This window comes from Dysidea avara, chromosome 1 (genome assembly GCF_963678975.1).
Source record: "Dysidea avara chromosome 1, odDysAvar1.4, whole genome shotgun sequence".
In the NCBI taxonomy this organism is placed as follows: Eukaryota; Metazoa; Porifera; class Demospongiae; order Dictyoceratida; family Dysideidae; genus Dysidea; species Dysidea avara.
In genome coordinates this window covers 2,804,355-2,830,005 of record NC_089272.1, presented here as the reverse complement: position 1 = coordinate 2,830,005, position 25,651 = coordinate 2,804,355, and the positions used below count along the sequence as shown (strand labels likewise).

General features: G+C 40.6%; 3 protein-coding genes across 4 annotated transcripts in view; all 3 read left to right on the top strand.

Annotated features, from left to right (window-relative positions):
- The window catches only part of LOC136252983 (collagen alpha-1(IV) chain-like), a 24,409-nt gene extending 3,963 nt beyond the window's left edge, over window positions 1-20,446 (top strand). Inside the window, exons 5-8 of one of the 2 annotated variants that reach the window (XR_010699890.1) lie at window positions 5,421-9,149; window positions 9,311-9,795; window positions 19,389-19,532; window positions 20,306-20,446. Coding sequence is in view for 1 of the 2 variants with exons in the window: in XM_066045572.1 (XP_065901644.1) it covers window positions 5,421-9,149; window positions 9,311-9,795; window positions 14,930-15,184 (4,469 nt within the window). In the remaining variant the exon portion in view is untranslated. Of the gene's footprint in view, window positions 1-5,420; window positions 9,150-9,310; window positions 9,796-14,929; window positions 15,505-19,388; window positions 19,533-20,305 lie in introns of those variants that run through there. The other variant, XM_066045572.1, reaches the window with a different exon arrangement.
- LOC136253020 (52 kDa repressor of the inhibitor of the protein kinase-like) lies at window positions 1,723-4,238 on the top strand. The gene has a single exon (XM_066045607.1). The coding sequence runs from the start codon at window positions 1,913-1,915 to the stop codon at window positions 4,070-4,072; it is 2,160 nt and encodes a 719-aa protein (XP_065901679.1). The 5' UTR covers window positions 1,723-1,912; the 3' UTR covers window positions 4,073-4,238.
- LOC136246760 (collagen alpha-1(IV) chain-like) lies at window positions 19,412-25,651 on the top strand. Its single transcript, XM_066038604.1, has 5 exons — window positions 19,412-19,532; window positions 20,306-22,492; window positions 22,629-23,107; window positions 23,184-23,246; window positions 25,409-25,651. The coding sequence occupies exons 1-5, from the start codon at window positions 19,412-19,414 to the stop codon at window positions 25,649-25,651; spliced, it is 3,093 nt and encodes a 1,030-aa protein (XP_065894676.1).

The following is a 25,651-nucleotide window of genomic DNA, read 5'->3' as shown; positions in this document are numbered from 1 at the left end:
TAAATTATCAACTCAGTATACCATGTATAGTAGAAATACAGTGTAATGTATAGTATGAGTACGTAATACGTAGTATGAAACTGATGGCTCACAATAAATCATTCTTCTAATCTATTATAGGAACGGAAGTCATTTTAAATCCGGTTGAAGATATTACCAGTAGTAGGGTCCGCAACGCGAAAAATCGATATCCTCCAATCAACTACCTAACTATTGTCATGTGTTAGGCTAAGTGTAACTTGAATAACACCAGCGTGGCAGCCAAGTTTGTCACTTTCTTCTGGTAGAAAACGATACGAATGTCTTAAAATCACGTGATTTTTCGCTGCAGCGGTTCGTAGGGTTCTTCGTATGCCATGATATTCACTCTCAACATTGTTCAAGTAGTCTATCATCAACTCAAAGTATTGGTGGTTTGATTTTATTGGTCAGTTTCTGGTGGCAGCACGATCTGTGCAGCTTTTTGACGACAGACAAAATGTTTCTTCCTCTGGAGCACAGGACAAGCAGAGCAGCAACTGCGCCGTGGGTCAGCAATGACCAGTACTAGGTAAAGTACCTGCATGCGGAGTATGGTTATAATTGAAGCTTGTTAGCCATCTGGCTGAGCCATCTATATGCTGAAATTCGGCCAAAATGACGCGATTTTTGCAAACAAATACCAGAATGGTTGATACATCAGTGAGACAGTCTCCAACAGCAAGGATACGAAGCTTATAAACACCTAACAATACGGCTATTTCGCCCAGTAAACGCATAGAGCAATCCTGTGCATGAAATAGGCACTCACGTGATTGAAATTCAAATTGCGGAAATACCCATGAAATCGCTTTCATTTCTGAATAGGAACCATGCAATGTGCTCCTTTTGTAAATATTTGTGTTAATTGTTCACTCAGACGTGGTCTGGGCCAGTGCAGGTGTGCTTTGTACTATGATGGTATCGTAGGAAAAGTCTTAAACTGCTGGGCTAGTCGAGATGCTGAACCTAACGTACACAAACTGATTGTCACTTGATTCCTAGTGATTTTAAGGTCATTGGAATAGATTATAGTTGTATTCTCGGAGATTTGAATATCAATCACGTGAGTGCCTATTTCATGCATTGGACTGCTCTATGCGTTTACTGGGCGAGATAGCCGTATTGTTAGGTGTTTATAAGCTTCGTATCCTTGCTGTTGGAGACTGTCTCACTGATGTATCAACCATTCTGGTATTTGTTCGCAAAAATCGCGTCATTTTGGCCGAATTTCAGCATATAGATGGCTCAGCCAGATGGCTATCAAGCTTCAATTATAACCATACTCCGCATGCAGGTACTTTACCTAGTACTGGTCATTGCTGACCCACGGCGCAGTTGCTGCTCTGCTTGTCCTGCGCTCCAGAGGAAGAAACATTTTGTCTGTCGTCAAAAAGCTGCACAGATCGTGCTGCCACCAGAAAATGACCAATAAAATCAAACCACCAATACTTTGAGTTGATGATAGACTACTTGAACAATGTTGAGAGTGAATATCGTGGCATACGAAGAACCCTACGAACCGCTGTAGCGAAAAATCACATGATTTTAAGACATTTGTATCGTTTTCTACCAGAAGAAAGTAACAAACTTGGCTGCCACGCTGGTGTTATTCAAGTTACACTTAGCCTAGCACATGACAATAGTTAGGTAGTTGATTGGAGGATGTCGATTTTTCGCATTGCGGACCCTACCAGTAGCCATACTCCACCATCACTACTTACCCCTGCATCATCATCAGCTTCTGAGTCTCAAATGGTGAAAGCAACTGATGTGCCACAACCTAGCAAAACACCAAGCCTTGTCCAAATGGACATTGGCATAATCTATTCTAAGGCTACGTCACCTGCTGATTTTTCTGCTGCAGTGCACTCGCTGACGGTGGCTGAAAAGTATGAATTGCTTACAAACCATAAAATTCCACACAAGGACCATGCATTTCCAACACAGCATGTTGGTGGTTGCAATCGCAGTTTCAAACCTGCATGGCTTTCACTGCATCCTTGGATGGTGTACAGTGAGCAGGTTGATGGAGTATTCTGCATCATATGTGCCATTTTCTGCACTGATTTGTCCAAAGGAAGCTTTGTTAACAAGCCATTCCATGCGTGGAACAAAAAAAAGTGAAAAGACTAAGGAGCATGAAAATTCTTTGTATCATCAAAAGTGCATGGAACTGGCTGATAGCTTCAAATATAATGTTGAGCATCCGGATGTCTCCATCACATCTCAGGTAGATGCTCGCAAAGCTGCAAATATCGAACGCAACCGTAGCATTCTGAAATCTTTGGCTAGCGCTGTGCTGTTTTGTGGCAAACAGTGCATAGCCTTGCGAGGAGATGCAGAGAAACCTGAAACACCAGGTAATCCAGGAAATTTTCTTGCTCTACTAAAATTGCTAGCTACAAATGATGATATATTAAGGAAACATCTGGAAACTCCTGCAATGAGAAATGCAACATACATCTCTCCTCAAAGTCAGAATGATTTGATTGAGGTTATAGGTGAGCAAATATTCCAAGGCATAGCAGATGATGTCAATGCATCTCCATTTTATGTTATTCTGGCAGATGAGGTAACATCCCACAATGTGGAGTACCTAGCTTTATGTGTCAGATTTTTTGATCATAAGCAGAATACAATCAGGGAAGAATTTTTGGCATTTCTGCCCTTAGTAAGAATAACAGGTGAGGCAATTTCTGCTGTCATATTAGGCTTCTTAAGTAAGAACCAAATTCCAGCATCAAACATGCGTGGTCAGGGGTATGATGGTGCTAGCAACATGGCTTCAGATTCGGTAGGTGTCCAAGCACGTATTAAGCAGGCAGCCCCATTAGCTACGTATGTACATTGTAATGGCCATTGTCTTAATTTAGTTATCAGCAAAAGTTGTAAATTACCACAAGTACGCAATGTTCTTGATCGGATGCAAAGCTGCAGTAAGTTTTTTCTGTACAGTCCAAAGCGAATGGGTGTTTTAGAACTCATTATAAGGCAAAATGTGGTTGATGAGACAAGAAGAAAACCCTTGTTGGATGTTTGCAGGACCAGATGGGCAGAACGGCAGAGTGCTTATCAACACTTCTATCAGGCATATGTGTTCATTACTGAGGCTTTGGAGCTGATCGGCTACAAACGGCACATGGAAAAGTATGGCACCACCTATTCAGATTGGGGTACAACAAGCCGTAGTAATGCACAACAACTGCTAGCAGGAATCATCAGCTTTGAATTTATTGTAGTCTTTCTTACAACTTACCAATATCTCTCACACTTAGCTGGTATCACAGTAAAGCTACAGAAACGTACACTTGATATTATTGAAGCTCATGAAGAAATTACAGAGATTACCAAAACTTACAGCCTTGAGCGGAAGAATGTTGACTCTGGGTTTGCTAAGATATTTGAACACAGCAAAAGAGTTGCAGAAAAAGTAGATTGCACCATTCAAATGCCACGCATTGCCTCTAGGCAGAAGCATCGTAGCAATGCTGCAGCAGATAATCCTTGTGAATACTTTCAAAGGAATGTAGCAATACCACTGCTGGACCACATAATTTCTTTCTTGGACCAGCAGTTCTGTGATTCATCTGTTACTGCTATTATGCTGTTAGGGCTTGTGCCATCTATTCTTTGCAGAAAGAATATTAACCTTGAAACAACTGTTTCCAAATACAGTGCAGATCTTCCATCCCCAGAACTATTCCAAATGGAACTTAAGCGTTGGAAAAATCGCTATACTGGTAAGAAAACCAGAGAAAGACCATCATCAGCTGGAGAAGCACTAAAGGAGTGTGACAAGGATATGTTTCCCAACATATTTGTACTTTTACAGATTGCTTGTACCATTCCAGTAACATCCTGCGAATGTGAGAGGAGTGCAAGTGGATTGAGGCGTTTAAATAATTTTCTAAGGGCATCAATGGGAAAAGATCGGCTCTCCCATTTGGCATTAATGCATATACACTATGACACTCCAATAGATCTTAACAGTGTAGTAGATACTTTTGCCACACAACATCCACGTAGACTCGAGCTGGATTCACTGCCCTGAAATTCACATAATTATTATTATGATTTGGCACTTGTAACATTTTTTTAAACCACTTACAGTTTAATAGCGATAACAATTAACACTTTTATAGTGTACAAATTCTTTATCATGATAATATTATGTGTATAACTACATAGTCCCTTGTTGCAATGCATATGGTACAGAATTGACACATCAGTAAAAATCGTGCGGTGCTATTTTAGTGGCTGAAATGTCACCAAATTCAGTCTTTTAGCATGTATTCCTTAAAAAATTTCCTGGGGGGGCATGTCCCCAGACCCCCCTAGTTTTAGCATGCTTCGCATGCTGGGTGTACTTCGCACACCATATCACACCATATGCATAATTATGGTGCAGAATTAGTAAATAATTGTGCTATTTTAGTGGCTCAAATTCAGTCTTTCAGCATGAATTTTTTTTTAATTTCCTGGGGGAGCATGCCCCCAGACCCCACTAGTTTTGTGTGCTTCGCACACCCTCAGCGTCACACTAAAAGGTCCACTTTTTCTTCAAAAGAACCTACCAACCTAAAGGTCTGCCTACGGCCCTGCACACACACACACACACACACACACACACACACACACACACACACACACACACACACACACACACACACACACACACACACACACACACACACACACACACACACACACAACACAAACAAACACACACACACACAACACAAACACACACACACACACACACACAACACAAACACACACACACACACACACATTGCCTTTTGAATGCTAGTGCATTCATACATTTTGTTCTTACTGATCAACTATTAATTTGGCTCTGTTGTATATGTAGCTGCTACATATTAGGTAAATTTAATTTGGGTACTTGTTAAATATTAAGGATCATCAGTAAACACAATCAGCGGTTTTTTATAATAGTTCTATTCCATACACCAATTTCCTAACTAACTCTTAAATTAATGCCCATTTGGCTCCATATGAAGGTTGAGATAAGTTACTCTCTTAAATTGAGTTCCCAAGGATACAAATACATGAAATTGACAAGGAGAAAACATCCTGACCGCTTGGCAGCATTCAAGCCTTAACCGGATGGCTGTAGGTTCAAGGCTGCCCAGGTCCAGTCATGGATTTTTTCTCCTTTTCAAACATACTTAATGTAACATCATTAAACAGGCTGTAGGACCAGATGTCCTCCAGACCTTCAGCACTTGTGCTGTAAAGTCTTAATAAATATATAGAATGTAACCCCAACCTAACTTAGCTCTATCCCAAACCTAGCCTCTATGTTTTATCATTGATCCCTTATTATGTGTTGTGGTATTGGTTATATGTATAGTATCTTTATCTTATTTTCCATGCAGGTAATCCAGGACGGAGTGGTTTCCCAGGAGAGCCTGGCAATCCTGGCCCAAAGGGAATGAAAGGTGACATCTGTCCTCCGGGAGAGAAGGGCCAGAAAGGTATGCCAGGAGAAGATGGGGCTAAAGGTCAAAAAGGAGAAGGAGGACCTGTGGGAATGAAAGGTCATAAAGGAGAAGTTGGCCCTATAGGACCTAAAGGATTAGTTGGCCCAAAAGGTGAACCAGGGATAAATGGCACTCCTGGTAGAGATGGCGATGATGGAATGAAAGGTCAGAAGGGTGAGATTGGTCCTATAGGACCTGAAGGATTAGTTGGCCCAGATGGAAGGCCAGGAATAAATGGCACTCCTGGTAGAGATGGTAATACTGGAATGAAAGGTCAGATCGGTAGTATAGGACCTGTAGGGTTAGTTGGTCCAAAAGGTGAACCAGGAATAAATGGCACTTCTGGTAAAGATGGTGATGATGGAATGAAAGGTCAGAAGGGAGAGATTGGTCCTATAGGGCCTGAAGGATTAGTTGGCTCAGATGGAAGGCCAGGGATAAATGGCACTCCTGGTAGAGATGGTGATGATGGAATGAAAGGTCAAAAGGGAGAGATCGGTAGTATAGGACCTGAAGGATTGGTTGGCCCAAAAGGTGAACCAGGAATAAATGGCACTCCTGGTAGAGATGGTAATACTGGAATGAAAGGTCAGATCGGTAGTATAGGACCTGTAGGGTTAGTTGGCCCAAAAGGTGAACCAGGAATAAATGGCACTTCTGGTAAAGATGGTGATGATGGAATGAAAGGTCAGAAGGGAGAGATCGGTAGTATAGGACCTGAAGGATTGGTTGGCCCAAAAGGTGAACCAGGAATAAATGGCACTCCTGGTAGAGATGGTAATACTGGAATGAAAGGTCAGATCGGTAGTATAGGACCTGTAGGGCTAGTTGGCCCAAAAGGTGAACCAGGAATAAATGGCACTTCTGGTAAAGATGGTGATGATGGAATGAAAGGTCAGAAGGGAGAGATCGGTCCCATAGGACCTGAAGGACCGGTTGGCCGAAACGGAAGGCCAGGAATAAATGGCACCCCTGGTAGAGATGGTGATGATGGAATAAAAGGTCAAAAAGGAGAGACAGGAGAGGTTGGGCCAAAAGGAGTGAATGGCACCACTGGTGGTGAAGGAGAAGTTGGTGAAAAGGGTATTCAGGGGGAAACTGGAGAAAAGGGGATAAAAGGTGATAATGGGACTAAAGGTGGTGATGGTGTTCCAGGCCCCAGGGGATTCATGGGGCCAAAAGGAGAGAAGGGACAGCCAGGAGAAATTGGCCTTTCTGGTATGAAAGGTGACAAAGGAGATAAGGGTGATCAAGGAATTGATGGGTTACCTGGAGATGACGGTGAAATTGGAATGCCAGGAGTAAAAGGCATGGTAGGAGAGAAAGGAGAAAAGGGAGTGAAAGGTGAAATGGGGTCAGATGGACTTAAAGGCATCGATGGATCTCCAGGTCCTATTGGGCCATTTGGAGAGCCTGGTAAAAATGGAGCTGATGGAATGAATGGCACAAAGGGTGATCTAGGACCCAAGGGAATGGATGGAATACCTGGAGAAGATGGTGTAAAGGGTATGAAAGGAGATAAAGGCATGGATGGGGAGAAAGGAAATGTTGGAGACAGTGGAATGAAAGGTAGCAAAGGAGAAGTAGGCCCTGTAGGACCTCCAGGTTTAATTGGCCCAATGGGTCCAGAGGGTGAGATAGGCAGACCTGGTAACAATGGAATTCCAGGAATGAAAGGCAATACTGGACCAAAAGGAATTAATGGTAGTAAAGGTGCAGTTGGTGAGAAGGGAACACAAGGAGACAAAGGTGCAACAGGAGAAAAGGGGGAGACTGGAGCAAAAGGTGACATGGGAGATAAAGGTGATCCAGGACTTGCTGGACCAGCTGGTCCAGTGGGGCCAATAGGACCAGGTGGGCAGGAAGGAGAGCCTGGTACAGATGGTGATCCAGGTATGAAAGGTGACCTTGGACCTGAAGGACCACCAGGTCCTAATGGAGACAGAGGATCAATGGGAGACAAAGGGGAACGTGGACCACCAGGCATCTCAGGGCCACCTGGAGATGACTTACCAGGCCCAAAAGGAATGAAAGGGGATCCTGGTACACCTGGCTTAACAGGTCCTACTGGCCCAAAAGGGATGAAAGGAGAGCCTGGTACACCTGGAAATGATGGCTTATCAGGTCCCAAGGGAAGGGACGGTGAACCTGGTAGTCCAGGAATGAAAGGAGAAACTGGTCCAACAGGTCGTAAAGGTGAACCTGGCTTACCTGGAGACAGTGGCCCACCGGGAATGACAGGAGCATCAGGTCCTAAAGGTAACAATGGTACACATGGAGGCAATGGTCCACCTGGAGAAGATGGCTCACCAGGTCCCAAAGGAGACAAAGGAGTTAAAGGAGACTTTGGTGGACCACCTGGCCCACCAGGCCCACCAGGCCCAGAAGGACCACTAGGCCCTAAAGGAGATATAGGATTAAAAGGAGACAAAGGAAACCCAGGCCCAAAGGGATCTGGTAGTGGACCACCAGGTCCGAAGGGTATGAAAGGGGAGGTGGGACCTGAGGGTGATAAAGGAATGAAAGGTGAAAGAGGAAATCCTGGAAGGACTGGTCTAATTGGTGAAGATGGTCCAAAGGGTATGACAGGACCTGAAGGACCGCCAGGTCCTAAAGGAGATCCTGGTGCACCTGGAATGGAAGGTTTACCAGGTCCCAATGGAGATGATGGTGAACCTGGAAAACCTGGAAGGACTGGTCCACAAGGTCCTAAAGGTAGTGTTGGAGAACCCGGGATGAAAGGAGACATAGGTCCACCAGGATCCGATGGCCTACCTGGTCTTAAGGGTGATACTGGTCCAAATGGGATGATAGGGGAGCCCGGTACACCCGGGATGAAAGGAAACAGTGGCCCATCTGGATCTGATGGTATACCTGGAACACCGGGTGATGGTGTAAAAGGAGCTAAAGGAGAACCTGGCCCATCAGGATCTGATGGACAGCCAGGTCCTCAAGGCAATACTGGCCCACTTGGGCCATCAGGTCCTAGAGGAGATAATGGAGCTAAAGGTGAACCTGGAATTCCTGGTGTAAAAGGAAATGTTGGCCCACCAGGATCTGATGGACAGCCAGGTCCTCAAGGCAGGACTGGCCCAGTTGGGCCTGAAGGGCCATCAGGGCCTAGAGGAGATAATGGAGCTAAAGGTGAACCTGGAATTCCTGGTATGAAAGGAAATGCTGGACCTGATGGCCCTCCAGGAATACCGGGTGTAAAAGGAGTTAAAGGAGAATCTGGTGTGAATGGTACAAAAGGAAATGCAGGACCTGATGGAGTACCAGGGACACCTGGACCACCAGGCAGTGATGGTGTAAAAGGAACTGAAGGGGAACAAGGTGCAGATGGTTTACCTGGTATGAAAGGAGACATTGGTCCACATGGGGTTGATGGCCCACTGGGTCCTAAAGGTGATATGGGTGATCGTGGCCCACCAGGACCTCAAGGTCTTAAAGGTGATGGAGGCAGCAAAGGGGAGCCAGGTGATAAGGGAGATCGTGGAGCAAAAGGAGATGCTATAGTTGGTGAGAAAGGAATGACTGGAATGAAAGGAAACCCTGGTGATACTGGAATGAAAGGAGAGAAGGGTATGATGGGTACTGGTGAGCCTGGACCAAAGGGAGATATTGGTAAGTTTAAAGCATAACATGCACAATTGCATAGCTGCCTTCACCGTATTAATGTATGAATGTGGGCCTACTAGGCTACAAATGTTGTAGCCATAAAAGGTGTTTGTACACCTTTGTATGTACACAATAACACAATAATATTATGCTTATACCCTTACTAGGTCCAAAAGGTAATAATGGTAGAAGAGGTAGGAGAGGGCCTCAAGGGATGCCAGGGAACATATTCGTCTTTACACTACACAGTCAGACCAACACAACACCATCATGTCCCACTAACTCAACATTACTATGGACTGGTTACAGTCTGGCCTTCACTGATGGTAATGGATATGGCCATGGACAAGACCTTGGTAAAGCTGGCTCCTGTGTTCAACAATTCCATCCCCTACCATTTGTGATGTGTCAGGGACGTGGAGACCAAGGGACATGCAGTTATGCATTCAGGAATGAGTACAGTTATTGGTTGTCTACAATGAGTGAGACAATGTATGGAGAAGTTCCTTCTGATCAGACACTAGACTTCATCTCACGTTGTTCGGTGTGTAAGATTAATGCTGCAGTTATTACTGTACACAGTATGACCAATACATTACCTGATTGTCCTGATGAGTGGCTACCACTATGGGAAGGATACAGTTATCTGATGGTATGGAGCTATGTGTGTGTCACTGTACAGTGTTAGGACTATGATTAGTTAATATATGATGCAGTAAAAGTGATTTAAGGTTCAACATGACTATTTACTTCTTGGAGAGATGTATATGTGAGTCAGCATGACTGGGTCTGGGAAAACCGGTCTTATCACCCGCCCATGACAGCAGATTTGATTTTTTTACCAGGAGCATAAAGCTACATGAATTAGCTATTAAATTTCACAATCAAAATCAGCTAGACTTGAGTGGTCTGGCTGTTTTTCCCAAACACAGTGGTGATCTGTGCAAGTGGTCTGAGGTCCTAATGGAGTTCTGTCTATAGCCTAGGGATGGCTGTACATGGCTGCACAACTCTGTGGTGTTGAATAAAGACCTGTGCTGTAAATGTCCTTTCATTTCAGCCAGTTTTGATACTTGAATGGTCCATAACTTGGCCCAATTCATCCCTATACACGTTCCTTTTTAATTTTTAAATAACCTCTTGCCCTCTTCTGGCCCCTGTCACTTACCCCTTTTGGTGCCCACCTGATACAGTCAACTTTGAGTTAAAAGCTATCTAAATTGATAGGAAACGTAGCAGTTAGCTACTTGTACAGTGGATGCTCTTGAAGGTAAGGAATTAGTGTAAAACATGTGAAAAATTGGTACAACTATTGGTGAATTACAGCACACTGAATACTTAAAATCGACATTTCTCAATACTTCTAAATAGACGATAAGACCAGTTTTCCCAGACTATATAGGTCACATATGTCTATACCAAATCAGGCAAAAGGCCAGAAAGTTAAAGCCAGATCAATGCATGGTGGCCAAGAAATTGCTGCAATGATGCTAATGCCAATCATGTTTACAGTGATCATTAAAAATGATTGGCATTGGCATTATTACACTTGGCTTCCACTTTGTTTCACCCTGACCTTCTTTAAGGGCTGCCCCTTTTTTTCACACTTTCATTGTTATATCACTTCTTTTTGTAAATGCGAGCCCCATAGCCACTATATATATATATATATATATATATACAGGTGTATATATAGTCCTTTTAACTTGTTTTTTCTTTTATTATATATAGGAATTGTCAAAAAAGCAAGACTATTATCAGTATACAGTAGGGCTGGGAGATAAAAGATTATCTAGATAATTAATCACCTATCGTAAATAAGATAACAAGTTCCTTATTGAGATAATAGTAAATCTTTGTAATCTATTGTAAATCAAGTTGAAAACCTTGTGGAAAGGTGTCAAACTAGTTGGGGAAGTGATAAATCTTAACAAGTACTACTTTACTTTAACAAAACTGTGTTTAATGATATGTAACATCATTATTGAGATAATATCGTTTATCGAGATAAAATAGTTGTCACTTGTTGAGGTATAGGTTTTACTGAGAGTTAACAAAAGTGGAGGAGAGTGTCACCATTTTATATAGCCCTAGTATACAGCTTATGTGTCTATTGTAAATTGATTATCATGTAGCTATTAGGGTATGTAACTGAACTCTGTACAGGATGCTATGATACCCAAACTATCTACAGGATAAGATTTTACATAGCTACACAGTGACTTGTTGTAGCTGAACTCTGTACATGCATGATGGCTTGATTGTAGCTGATCGTTCTACAGAGTGACTTGTAAAATAGGTGAACTCACAAAAATGCTCTAAAGGGTGACTTGTTTGCCTACAGGATGCCTTGATTGCAGCTGATGCAGGATGATATGTTTGCAGCTGAAATTTCTACAGTTGTGGCTTAGCTTGCTACCGGTGTACATGGTGATTTCACTGTAGCTGATATCTCTACTGGTAACTTGCAATTATAACTCTCTACTGGATGACTAGTTTTTCTAGGTTGTCTTGTTGTGTAGCTGAACTCTCTACAGGATGACTTGTTTGTAGCTGAACTCACTACACCTTGTGTCATGAGCATAGACTGAAGTAAATGTCCACTGTGACCTCCATTGTCTCCCTACTTTTATCTATGACCCATAATCAAACTTAAAATTCCTTATTTGCCATCAGCAAGACTATTTGTACTGTTGGTCTTATCAAGAATCATTTGTAAATCTCACAAAGGAAACATTTACATGTTTATTCACATCATTTGTTCACCCTCAACTTGAAAATGGTATATATGTTATCTGGGGACCATTTCTATGCTTTAGACTAACAAAAGGTAGAATGTGTCCAACAAATGGCTACTAAAGTAGTTCCATCTATTAAACATTTAATGTACTAAAAAAGACTTAAATTGCTTAATTATAACCTACTGCATCATTGAAATAATAGATGTTTATATGGCGATATGACTACAGTTATTTTCCATAACATTTATAATCTACACCCTAGTCATTTTTTTTTTTACTTTTCCAACTTACAGCAATACTATAGAGGTCACCCATTTAAGGTATTAAACAACAGATATCACTAGATGTTAGAACTTAACCCACACTTTTAGTCAGAGGATTGTTGATAATTGGAACAAGCTAGCTATACCATATGAAGTGGTCACAGCACCCACACTATAAGCCAGTTCAAGAGACAGTTTGATAGTTTCTATAGAAGTATTTTTATAACTCGTAAGATACTACCAGATGGAAAAAGTCTTACTTATATAGATCAGGAACCGTACAGGCTTAGCTATGCCTCACTGATATTTCCTGTTTAATAATAATAATGATAATAGTATATACTTGTGTATGTAATTATGTTTGTCAGGACACTGCTGAAAAGTAGTATTTTTACACTGAGCAGTCTTCCCTGTTATTGCGATTTCTTTCAAATCACAAAACATTTGCACCATGATGGTTATTCCAAATGGTTTACACTGTGCTGTGACAATAATTTCTCTTGTATCTGTCAAAAATTGCACACAACTCCCTTATCTTTCTCTGATGTGAAGACTGTAAATATGTTGCATTGTTCTCACACTGCCTCCAAATTTGAATAGTAAATCGACTAAAGCACCTGTGAATTATAAAGATTTGTTTAAGTGGAACAAGATGAAGAATTATATATATGAAGAAACAAACTTTGAAAGTACATGGTGGCTAGGTGGATTAAGCTCGAAACAGGAGGTACCCTACCCTGAGGGAATTTCCACAGCAGAAATGTTTCTGTCCAAGCCCAATCAAGCTACAGATGCATGATTCTTGTAAAATACACACTGTAAAATATAAAGTGTGTCTGACACACCAGAAAATGTCCCAACATACATACCATGTGGAAATGGTGTGTATACTGTGACATTTTTGGTTTTCAAGTGTGTCTGCTCACTTCATTGTCTGTCGCTTGCCTGCAGCACTGAGCTGTACTTGGTCACATGATACACTATTGCGTTCCTTGACATATATAACATGTGCAGTGTAAAGAACAAGCACTGTGCAGCTTAGTATAGTATTGTATACACTCTTGTTGGTACATAACATAGAACATTTTCATGTCTATTTCTTGACAGGTATGTAGTTTTCACAATTTTGCATGCATTTTACAAACTGATATGACATACTCTGTGTTTGTTATACATATGAATATTGGTGGATAGTGGTCCACCACAAATAACATTAGACTGTTTTATTACAATAGTCCACTACTTGAGTGATTCTATGAATCTTTTGGCTCATGTATATTTTACATTTGCAACCATTTGTGGTTTAACAATGTTGCAATCAATGACCTTGTTATGGCCTCACCGCAATACTTGATGTTTATGGCTAATTGTGCTGAAATCTGTAAATTTTGCTCTCTTTCATGTGATTAAAGTTTGAAGTGTTTTTGTATTATATTTGCATTATGATTTTTGCATACACAGATGCTTAGCGATGGTGTTATATGAGCAATTCAAAGTTGTTGAAATAATATAACAATCCATCACTCTAATCTGTGTCAACAACTACATGGTGGTAAAAGTGCACCATTATTTTTATTAACAATACGCACATAACCTTCTGCATTCAAAAGTTTTTAGTGTAGTTAACTTTTACTTGGAATGCAGTCCAGTTACTAAAGCTATGTGTACACACATGGACGCAGTGGCATAACCAGAGTTTCAGAAATACATACCATAAGTCACTTCCAAGGCTAATTGAACTGTATGCTGACAAACACATTACACAGCTGTATGCACACCATTAAAACTACCTTCTACTCATAGCATTTTAATGGAAAACCGTGGCTGAACTTCAGTTAATTATTTTAACATGGGAACAGTATATCAAAGTATAGAGGTCTTCAGAAGAATCCAATAACATGTATATTTACAGGACTGAGCTTACGTTGTGTATATAATAGCTGTGATGTATTGCAGAGTGCTATGCCACTTTCAACATCTAAAACATGAGACATTGTAATAGAATAATTTATCATACATAAACCACTAGTGCGAGTTGGCTAATAAATAAATTTATTGTTAAGCCCTATATATTGTCTGTGGAGTATTGTGGCTGAAACAAGCTACTTAACTGTGGCTAGTAGGGCAAATATCACATCTGGCCAAACATGTTTTAGCAACTAAAGCACATACAGTTATTCAAAACTGTAGTGCTGAATGGTCTCTTTGTTTGCCATACTGAAATATACACACCATTAAAAAGGTCAAGTTACAACAATTCAAACATCCAGAGTCTCAAAGCGCATTTACTATTTCCACACTGTTTTGTTTCTGATATTTCTTGTAGATTACTGTAGCTATTACATGACATAAGCTCATACATTGTGGCATAGGTAGTGGAGACAGGGGGCAGGGGGGCCATGCCTCCCCACTTTTATCGGACACTGTTTACAAGAAAAGATTGAGATGCTCTAATAGAACAGTCAAAATCTGGATACTCTAATAGAGCAGTCACAGTATTCAGAGAAGCAGTGTAGCAAGCTACTTAGCTACGTATGTGTAATCATAAATAAGGAGATATGATTGGTGGAGAGCAGCTATTGTCAGCAGGCAGTGACCTTTTTTTTTGTTTGTTTGTTTGTTTTCACTTTACAGCTGGCCTGGCCCCCTCACTCTTTGGCCTGCTCCACCACCCCTGCGTGGTGTCCTGTTAATATACATGTTTTTGGATTCTTCTGAAGACCTCTATGTATAAAATGTGTAACCGGCTACATGCACTGTTACTAGTAAAATTACACCACAGAACACTGGAGGTGGAGCTGAAGGTAGTGGGCAGTTTCTGGATTCTCCCGGATCATGTCTCCAACAATTTAGTACACTACCATTTGTGGAGTGTAACAACAAGGGTGTGTGTCACTTCTACAACTCTGACCTCAGTTTCTGGCTGGCTAACATTAATGGACTACCTATGGAACGACTGAAGGGTAGCATGGCCATGTCTCGGATCAGTAGGTGTCGTGTGTGTAAGACTCCACCAGGACAACAAGATGACAACTAAATTTGATTTGTGATCAGTTTTTGTGTAGTGTAGATATTGTAATGGTATAGAAATGTTTTGAGACTTTCATACAATATTTATTATCTTCTTGCATTAATAGATAGCTACTCAATGATCCTTTGCTTGGTTCATTGTCTGACTTTACACTTTAAAAAGTTACTATATAATTCATTTTTTGTTCTAAAATTACTATTTTAATACTAACTATGTAGATATGTGTTTAAAGTTCCAATCCAATTCTGTATTTGTCACCACAACTATTAACTTTACATTATAATACAAACTGTGGCATTATGCATGTTGCAGTGTAAAATCATGAACACTTGTGTGTGACATGAGGCTATTGCATGGACATAATAATTAGTTTGATAGCCTTTCTGCTAGCGTTGGTGAAGTAAAGTGGTTGAATGCAACAAAGCATGTGAAGTGATAGTAGCTAATGGTCACAACATGGATATACCATAATTATACAGTATTATAGTATGTGTACAAATAATAATAAAAATTGTGACAAGTGAATTTTGACGAGTACACAAGCAAATCATAAAATTTTCCTGTGTTAAATTGATGCTCTAAAAGAAATAATGCTAGTAGTAATAATCTGGGTTTCTCCTAATAGCCAGTGCTTAAAAGAAATTCTTCAGTTCCATGCTTGTAAGCTCTTATAAGTTGTCATAATAATTATGTACACAGCTACTGTATACAGCTTGGCTGCACACAGTATGTTAAACACAGAACAATTAGACTTTGATTGTCACTGATGGTGACATAATTAACTGAGAGACTTTGATGTAGTTTGTTGCTAGGCAACAAGCCTTATCAATACATGACAGCTGATGAGGTCAGTATGACTTAATTTAGACTGCAGTCAATAAACAAACTGTACTGTTTTCTATAGTGGCTCAGTAGTGCTCCTGTATGGTGTTTTCAGTAAGTAGTAATAGATGAAGTGTAACATTTTTAATTTGTGACAGATTAAAACTTATTGTTTTGAGAAGAATTCTTGTGGTTTCTAGTGGCTATGATGATGGAGAGTTGGTTGACAAATTGTTGACCACATGTGAATGCTTTGTGGCTAACCATTAGTTTACACAAGATAACAGATGTGCAAGTTTTAAATCATGCCATTGTGCCTTTGTTTACACCAATTGTACTTATAAAGCTCAGCTGCATAGCAGAGACTATAGTTTAGTAACAATGCTTCTAAGTTACTAGTGTAATAATAGTAGTAGCTACAATTATGGAGACTTCTGCTATATGGCTAATTGTGTTAGGAGTGATTTGTGTTGCTAATCTAAACCTGTTGGTGTTCACTAATTGGCACTGGCAATCATCAAGGTCAGATGTAGAGTCAGACATTGAACAATTGTTAACAGCATCAGAACAACAAGCTAACAAGATTGCTACATTAGAACAGACTATTAGTGAATGGCAGAGATTATTTTCATCAGGAAATTTGATCACTTCAGACACCAAGTTTAATATTAAGACAGGTGAATATTTGTTAGTAGGAGACCAACAGTTGAATTATTGTCTGGTGGCTATAAGCATAATATACAATGATAAAATTCATACCATGTCCACTATAAAAAGTGTAGTAGTTTCTGCTGTGGGTAGTATACATCACGCATGCAGCGAAGCGACCACATGTTACGGGACCAGTAGGACATACATATTATTATACATGTGTAATAAGCGAACTGGTAGCTCAAAAATTGTCCACTAAGCTCCACCTCCTTGCATAAAACAGTTCGGCAAAACATTTTGCAGTTTGTGCATAACTTATATGTTCATTAATTAATGTATTATTATAACACTAAAAACCTTCCTGCTTTTGTGATATCTGCACAGAACAAACAATGTAAAAATTACACAATGGTTTGTTGTAATCGACCGTGATATCTGAAAAGAACATTTGCCATGATGTAGAATTTTCGATGAAAGCATATTGCCTTCCAACAATAATTCTGTTATCTATGTGATATCTTTGGGCTAAATGTAGTTGGGTTGCATTAATCCAAGATTTGAATTATAATCCAAAGATTCCCAACATGTCTGTGCATGTGTTTGCTGGTAATGTAAGCAGTTATAAATGCTGTGATATTTCTCGAGACTTTGGAATGACATATAATTGTGCGTAGGCTGGGAGCAGTCTGAGTCTATCCCAGCTTTAAATAATGTGAGGAATAATAATTCTAAATTACTTGTCCTTTGAGTAGCTAGTACAGGTGCAGATGTCTAAATATCTAGTGTAATAGTGTTAAAAGTAGCATGCACAATATTCATGGTGCTTCTGATATTCACAGCTAACATAACATAACAGGCTTAGGTGTGTGTGAGAATCTGGTTTCCAAAATCCAATAACAATTATTTAAAAATTTTAAATTACAGGTAGTTTGTCTTAATAATGGAGTGCACAGGTAAGTTGATCTCCCTGATGTTCTTAATGTATAGTAGTGACTAGCACGAGAACACAGACATAGCTACACATCTGAACAACACACAACCTTTTGATATATTGTATGGCTTGTATCACATCATTTTGTACTTTCCCTTCATCCTAAGATGCCTGCTAATGCCACAGTCATTGTGTAAATTACCACAAACAGGTGTTGATGACGTGATGTCATTATAGTTTGTACAAAAAGCCACAAAACTGCTGATCACATCTGTTGTCAGTAGTGTGATTTATTATGTGTTGTTTTGACAAGACACAAATATCTCTGAACAGCTGTACTTTACAAGTTATTTACTACAAAAAATTGCCCTATTAGTAACATCACTTCAGTACTTGTAGTCTCATTTCCAGCTGCCCATGTGCTAGATCAAATGAAGGTTGTCTAGAGACATTAAACTGGTATTCTTGGTTCTAGTGTGAACATGTTTCTTATCATCAGTCAGCTGCAAAAAGGAGCATTTCCTCAAAAATCTTGCTGGCATGATAAATGCACACTTACACTCAGTTTGTGTATGAAAACCTACCTACAATCCAAAGTTGAAACAATAGACAATTGGAAATAGTGCTATAAACAACCACCGGGCTGGTTTTACTGATCCTACTTTATTAATGCAGTTTTCCTGGGCCAAAGAGTTTGACTGATATCACCACACTACCTTTCTGTGATTAAGGTGGCTAGAGACAAGACTTAAATTCTGTGCTATCCCATATTCTTTTACTGTGGCAACTTGTGCTGTTTTTATTATTAAAAATTTAATTCTTGGAATAACACTTTGAGTTAGAATCCATTTTCAGAGTATTTTCATTGCTTGATCTGCTTCCCCCAGCCTTGATTGAAAACGTTGCAATCTGCATATTTGATGTATTATTTGAAGAGAATTACATAATAGTTAAATGCTGGTTCTAGAAGGTCTTGTGTTGTGGTACCTGAGGGTGCTATTACAGGACCTGAGGGTTACTAAATTACACATATCAGTAAATTATGCATTTCAGTAAATTACATCATAGATAATATACTATGTACATAGTATACTATCTACGTAATCATAGATAGTATACTATGTACATAGTATACCATCTATGATTACGTAGAGCCCTGTGATTCAGAATCTTAGGCCACAGCTTGCTGTTTTGCCTTGGCTATTGTCTGTTGTAACATAGAAACAATGAGGAATGTAGTGTAGCAACACCTCCCCTTCGTTACTATCACTATAACACCCAATGTATTGGCATACAAGAATGTATTGCTCAGTGATAGAGATGAAAACAACTGCCAATTGAATTCTAGTATTTACTTTGCTGTGGTACACTTGAATATCACAGCTATGACATTTCCTCCAGTAGTAACAAGATATAGGATTATCGGAGGACTGGTACTAATTGTAACTATTACAGTAGTGATCGATCAATTAGTTACTTTTTTTGTTTAGTTAAATGTCAGAAAAATTCCAGTTTCACCAACTCTACAACTATATAATGCATACATTGTAATTGTATCACGATTACCATTGAATATGTTATTCCACTATTTGTATGACCCATAAACAGCTGTGTTGACCTGTACTGAGTGTCAACACAACCCAACCCATACATACATGTCATCCATATGTGTAATGGAATCCTCGTGTTTAATATTAATGTAACATTATACAAATACAAACTATAAATAATTTATTGTAGATATTATTTTATTGACATACAATTCATTGCTCGCATGTCACAGAATTCTCTTATTATTATTGTTAGCTGATGATCAACTTGTAGATGGTATGAAATGGAAGAGAAATGTTCATAACACAGCACAAGATAAGCAGAGACAAAAGAGACAAACAGATGTTCTTGCTCCAGATTGCTGTGAAAATGTAACAAAAGGAGAAAAGGGAACTCAAGGTGAGCTTGTCTATAACTATAAACTTATAAGCTGAATATTACAGAGCAATATACAACAAATCAGTAGTCGTGAGGACAGAAAGTTTGGAATAATCACGTGCTAAGCACGAAAATTAACTGTGCAAATGTGATACACATACCTGCTATAAAATTGCACATTCTTTGAGGTACACCCTGATGGGTGTAACATTCATGGATAAACAAAGTTGAGGATTTTGTTTCACAAATTACTTTGTCCTATAGTACAGCCAAGAGAATAAACCCTGATAGTGACAAAAAGTGTTGAATCTCACGGCTGCACAAAATTTTCATCCTTGGAAATTAACAATTATTAGGATTGGCTCAATGTTATACAATAGGTTACCCACGTGAAATATGAGTGATACTTGAAAATGAAACTGCGAAACTTCTGAAATTTGTTAATCTGCAAAGAATTATGTACCTTTAAAATTTGTATGTACACAGTAGTTTTGACTTGTCGAGTAACCTCTTGATTTTAATAATTCTGTACTTTTTACAGTTGTTGAACACAGCTAATGGAAAAATATCTGTTGATTTAAATTATTACAAAATGTTGTGAAAGTTTGGACTTCAAAAACTCTAAGTTACCCCTAGAATCAAGAGTTTGTAATATAAGTAAGGTACTTATATAACTTACTATTATGAACTCTTGTTATAATTATTAAGTTTGTTGTTCAGAAAGATTCTAAAAATATACTCTATTATGTGTATACTACATTATAATGATGCTATTGTATGTGACACCTCAACAGGAAGAATTGGAAAGCCAGGAGATCCAGGAATGAAAGGAGAAATAGGAATGAATGGCACCAATGGTGACAAAGGTGATCGTGGTAACCCAGGAAGAAGTGGATTCCCTGGCAAAATGGGTGACCCTGGACCGGAAGGCCCCCCAGGACCTCCAGGAAGAATTGGCAAGCCAGGTGGCCCTGGTCCTGAAGGTTCTCCTGGAATGAAGGGCGAGGAAGGTGATGATGGATTACCTGGTCCTGAAGGACCAACTGGACGAAGTGGTCCACCTGGAAAAATGGGCATTCAGGGACCGCCAGGACCAGTAGGTAATCCTGGCCAAACTGGTAAACCAGGAGACCCAGGAGTGCCTGGGGAGAAAGGAATGGATGGTGAAACGGGCATGAAAGGAGAAGTGGGAAGATCTGGAAAGCCAGGTGATCCTGGACCGGCTGGAGAGAAGGGAGACATGGGACAACGAGGCATGAAAGGTGACACTGGTGAAAAGGGAATGACAGGAGAGCAGGGACCAATAGGCCCAGCAGGCAGCAAAGGAGACATGGGTGATCGAGGACAGACTGGTGATCCTGGAGTACAAGGAATGAAAGGTGAAAATGGAGATGATGGCCAACAAGGACCAATTGGACCAGTTGGTCCACAGGGAGAGGATGGACCAATTGGTCCTCAAGGAATCCAAGGACAAAAAGGTGAACAAGGGGATATGGGACCACGTGGACGTGATGGTGCTGATGGCCCTACTGGTCCTCAGGGGCCTAAGGGAAACACTGGTGATGTTGGACCTAAAGGTGATATAGGAGAGAAGGGAATGATTGGACCTCAAGGAATGAAAGGTGAAACTGGAAGAAGTGGCAAGCCTGGGGATCCAGGTCCCCCGGGCCCTAAAGGAACTGATGGTGTGATTGGTAGAGATGGGTTACCGGGAGTACCAGGAGATCCTGGTAGAAGTGGACCTCCAGGAAAAACTGGACCTGAAGGACCGGCAGGAGCTAAAGGAATTGCTGGCCGCAGTGGCAAGCCAGGTGAAAATGGAGAGAAGGGACAGAAAGGATGGATAGGTGAAAAAGGATCAAATGGCACAACAGGAAGAGTTGGTAAACCTGGTGAGCCTGGTATGCCTGGATTACCTGGTGAAAAAGGAGACATGGGAGAAAGGGGACTTCGTGGAAACATCGGCATGAAAGGAGAGAAAGGGGAGTTAGGACAAACTGGGCCTAGAGGAGAAACAGGAAATGATGGTGTCCCAGGAGCTAATGGTATGGATGGACAAAAGGGGCAAAAAGGAGTAGATGGAAATGATGGAGTACCAGGGATGAAAGGTGATGATGGAAATGATGGGGCTCCTGGAGACCCAGGACAGAAAGGTGACAATGGTGCAAAAGGTGAACGTGGAGAGACAGGGATGCAAGGTCCTATTGGACCAGAAGGAGACCAAGGGGAGGATGGCCAAAAGGGTGACACTGGAGACATGGGTGAGAAAGGAATGATTGGACCACAAGGAATGAAAGGTGAAACTGGAAGAGCTGGAAAACCAGGGGACCCTGGCCCAGCTGGACCAAAAGGAGATGAGGGGCTAATGGGAGACGATGGCCCTCCAGGACCACAAGGAGATACTGGCAGAAGTGGACCTCCAGGAAAGGATGGCAATGATGGAGATCCAGGGCCTAAAGGCTTACCTGGACGTAGCGGCAAGCCTGGTGTAAAAGGAGACCAAGGAGAGAAAGGAATGATTGGACCTATGGGAGAGAAAGGTGAAACTGGAAGGTCAGGAAATCCTGGTCCTACTGGTCCTAAAGGAGAGAGAGGAGAGTTAGGAATTAAAGGAGAGAAGGGAGTTGTTGGAGAAAAGGGAATGATTGGGAGGCGAGGACTAGAGGGCCCTCAAGGTCCCAGAGGCATACGAGGTCCTGAAGGCCCTCAGGGAGAAAAAGGACTGGCTGGCAGGTCTGGCAAACCCGGAGATAAAGGCTCCAAAGGAGACATTGGTATGAAGGGGATGAATGGAGAACCAGGAACACAAGGAGTCGATGGTGAAAAAGGTGATGATGGTGATCCTGGTGTACCAGGCAGTAGAGGTCCTCCTGGAAAGATGGGTCTTAAAGGTGATAATGGGACTGATGGAATGAAAGGTGAACCTGGTAGATTAGGGAAACCTGGAGTAAAAGGTGACAGAGGAAATGATGGATTACCAGGTATGTATGTATATAATTTGTAGCTTGAATGGATTAAATGTAGCTATATACGTAGTGTAAATGAACAGCTTTACATAGCTTTGCCATAGAAATTCATCTGCAAACAGTGTGCATGCTGAATTTTTTTTATCTGCAGGTATGAAGGGTATGATGGGTGTAGATGGTGCTAAGGGCAGACAAGGTAATATGTTTGATGTGGTCACAGTACACAGCCAGACGGAAGAAGTCCCATCATGCCCTCCTGACTCTTCCCTCCTCTGGAGTGGATACAGTTTAGTCTTCACTGATGGCAATGGATATGGTCATGGACAAGACCTTGGTAAACCTGGCTCCTGTGCACGACGCTTCAACCCACTGCCATTCTTAATGTGTCAAGGCAGAGGTGAACACGGCCTCTGCAGTTATTCCTTCAGAAATGAGTACACCTATTGGTTGTCAACCATGAATGACACATTCCATGGCAATGTACCAGCAGATCAGACTGAGGACTATGTGTCCAGATGTGCTGTGTGTAGGATTGATGCTGCTGTGTTGGCAGTACATAGTCAGTCAGCTGATGTACCTGATTGTCCTGATGATTGGATCAGCCTCTGGGAGGGATACAGTTACCTCATGGTATGTATATACACATGTAGTGTAATGTGTGTATGATGTATTGTAGATATTAATGTTATACAGTCCTCACATGTAGCACAAATACTACAACAGTACTATATACATCACAACCATCACTATCATCAGGTTTGCTAAAAAGGTATTTACAAACTAGCAATTGACTTAAGGAAATACAACAAGGATGCTATAGGAACATAGCTTTGTCATGGCTTGCCATTCAACATGAACTTTCAGGAAAATATAACTATCCTTAGAAGCAATGCAGTCTTTGTTGTAAAATTCGGTGGCAAATGCTTGCCAACTTAAGATGTTGGAACAGTTCACTTACAGCTATCTGCTAATTGTGTCTTACAGGCCATTGTCACATACTGTACTTGACTACATGTTTCCTGTCACTGCTATATCATACAGTACTGTATATTAGGGATCATGGAGATTTGGGTTTCCTAGCCAAAATATTCACCCAAAAAACCAGCTTCACAATTCCATCCTGGCACCTTGGCAGTATTGGTTAGGTATAACCAAGCCCAAAAGTGCCTTCAGTACGATCTCAATAAATTGTTACAAAATTTTAAAACAAATTTATACAATGGAATTTTCTACTGCCTACCTGCCTGCCTGCCTGATGCCTTCAGGCAAGTGTAACTCGATAACGGCTAAGGCTACGGGCTTGGTTTTTCATTGTTCGACGTCGTTTCATCCTTTTGGCATACCGCAGTACGTACAATGCATACATCATGGACTTACCTTTGTCCTCCTTTGTGTCCCATTTCTTTTTGCTGACAGCCAAAGGTGTCGATTCGCGGTAGCGCGATGCATGGCTTCCCTACAGTATATTTGTAAATGGGAATCGTCCGTATTTTCCGTGGTAACTGGACTGATTGCAGAGATGATTCTAACACTGTTCTTCGTTTGTAATGCTGTGTAATGGGCTGAACATAGCTGAAAGCGAAGCGTAATATAGCTGTTGCACTTACAAGGCAGTAATTGATAGTTGGGTGCGTGTGAATCGTCGTATTTTCGTGGTGACTGGATTGTTGCAGAGGGACTTCTTTTACTGTTTTTCATCTGTAACGGGCTGAACATAGCTGAAATCGAAGCATAATGGCCACTGTACTTTCAAAGTAGTTAATGATAGCTGCGGCACGCGTTCAGACGAAAATATTAATTCTGGTGCCATCCTTTCTTTTGATGCGGTATGCATGGGTTCACCAGTCATAATAATGTTACAAAAATAATAAACAAACAAGTTAAAGGAAAAATTAAGTTTGACTAGGGATCATAGAAAAAAAAGAGGGAGGTTGCCTACACCTCCAGATATACTAGTGAATAATTTTTCGACTAGGGATCATAGAAAAAGAAAGTAGGGAAACAAGGGAGGTTGCCTACACCTCCAGATAAAATTCACTAGTATATCTGGAGGTGTGCAACCTCCCTTGTTCCCTATTTTTTTCTATGATCCCTAGTCGAACTTAATTTTTCCTTTAACTTGTTTGTTAACTTTTTTTGTAACATTATTATGACTGGTGAACCCATGCATACTGCATCAAAAGAAAGGATGGCGCCACACCTCCAGATATACTATATAGTGAATATTTAATCCCTAAAGGGATTAAATATTCACTAGTATATCTAGAGGTGTAGGCAACCTCCCTTGTTTCCCTACTTTCTTTTTCTACGATCCCGAATCGAACTTAAAATTTCTAATTTTTCCTTTAATTAATTTTAAGGTAGTTACCAAATTCAATTGTTGGATTATAGATCATGTGAGCATATATTTGTTTTTGTGATACAGTGAGGCACTAAGTGACTGAGTGTTACAAATGCATTGGCTGTGCACATAAACATTGCAGAAAGTTGAAACCTTTTCATCTTAGGGTACATAGCTTATGCACCTTTCAAGATCTAGATACTCAATAGAGCAGTCAAGTGTATCAATGTACCACCACCACCTGCATCTGGTTTAGCTGCACCTAGTGACAGGAAACAAGCAATAATGGCCTAATAATTGTTCAGCAAAAGGAGATTACCCATACATGTGAGCGTATATTACAAAATTTGTTTTCAGGGTCAAAGCCTTGTGTTCTCAGACTCACATCTTCCTGTACAATTGTGAGATATGGTAACGGCATAGAATTTATTTGCAATACTGTTATAACAGATATATGTGGCAGCAAAGTCCATACATTTTTACCTTAAATTTGGTCAAAAATTCTTACTTTAAAAAGCGTTCTTTTGTAAGATGTTTCACTGTAATGTACAAATCACTCATATATTTACAATATTCTTTTGTTGTCATAGAACACCGGAGGTGGTGCGGAGGGTAGTGGACAATTCTTGCACTCTCCTGGATCATGTCTCCGACAGTTTAACACGTTACCATTCTTAGAGTGCACCGACAAGGGAACATGTCATTTCTATAACTCCGACCAAAGCTTCTGGCTGGCCAACATTGACGGACTACCAATGGAGAGGTTAAAAGGTGATGTGGCTATATCACGAGTCAGCAGATGTCGTGTCTGCAAGACCCCACCTCCAGCATAA

Excerpts from the sequence above, each read along its gene's own strand:
- LOC136253020 (XM_066045607.1), top strand. The coding sequence starts at position 1,913 with ATGAATTGCTTACAAACCATAAAATTCCACACAAGGACCATGCATTTC.
- LOC136246760 (XM_066038604.1), top strand. The coding sequence starts at position 19,412 with ATGAAATGGAAGAGAAATGTTCATAACACAGCACAAGATAAGCAGAGA. Across the intron at positions 23,108-23,183 it reads AGGGATACAGTTACCTCATG|CACAAATACTACAACAGTAC; the intron begins GTATGTATATAC and ends CCTCACATGTAG. Across the intron at positions 23,247-25,408 it reads TCATCAGGTTTGCTAAAAAG|AACACCGGAGGTGGTGCGGA; the intron begins GTATTTACAAAC and ends TTGTTGTCATAG.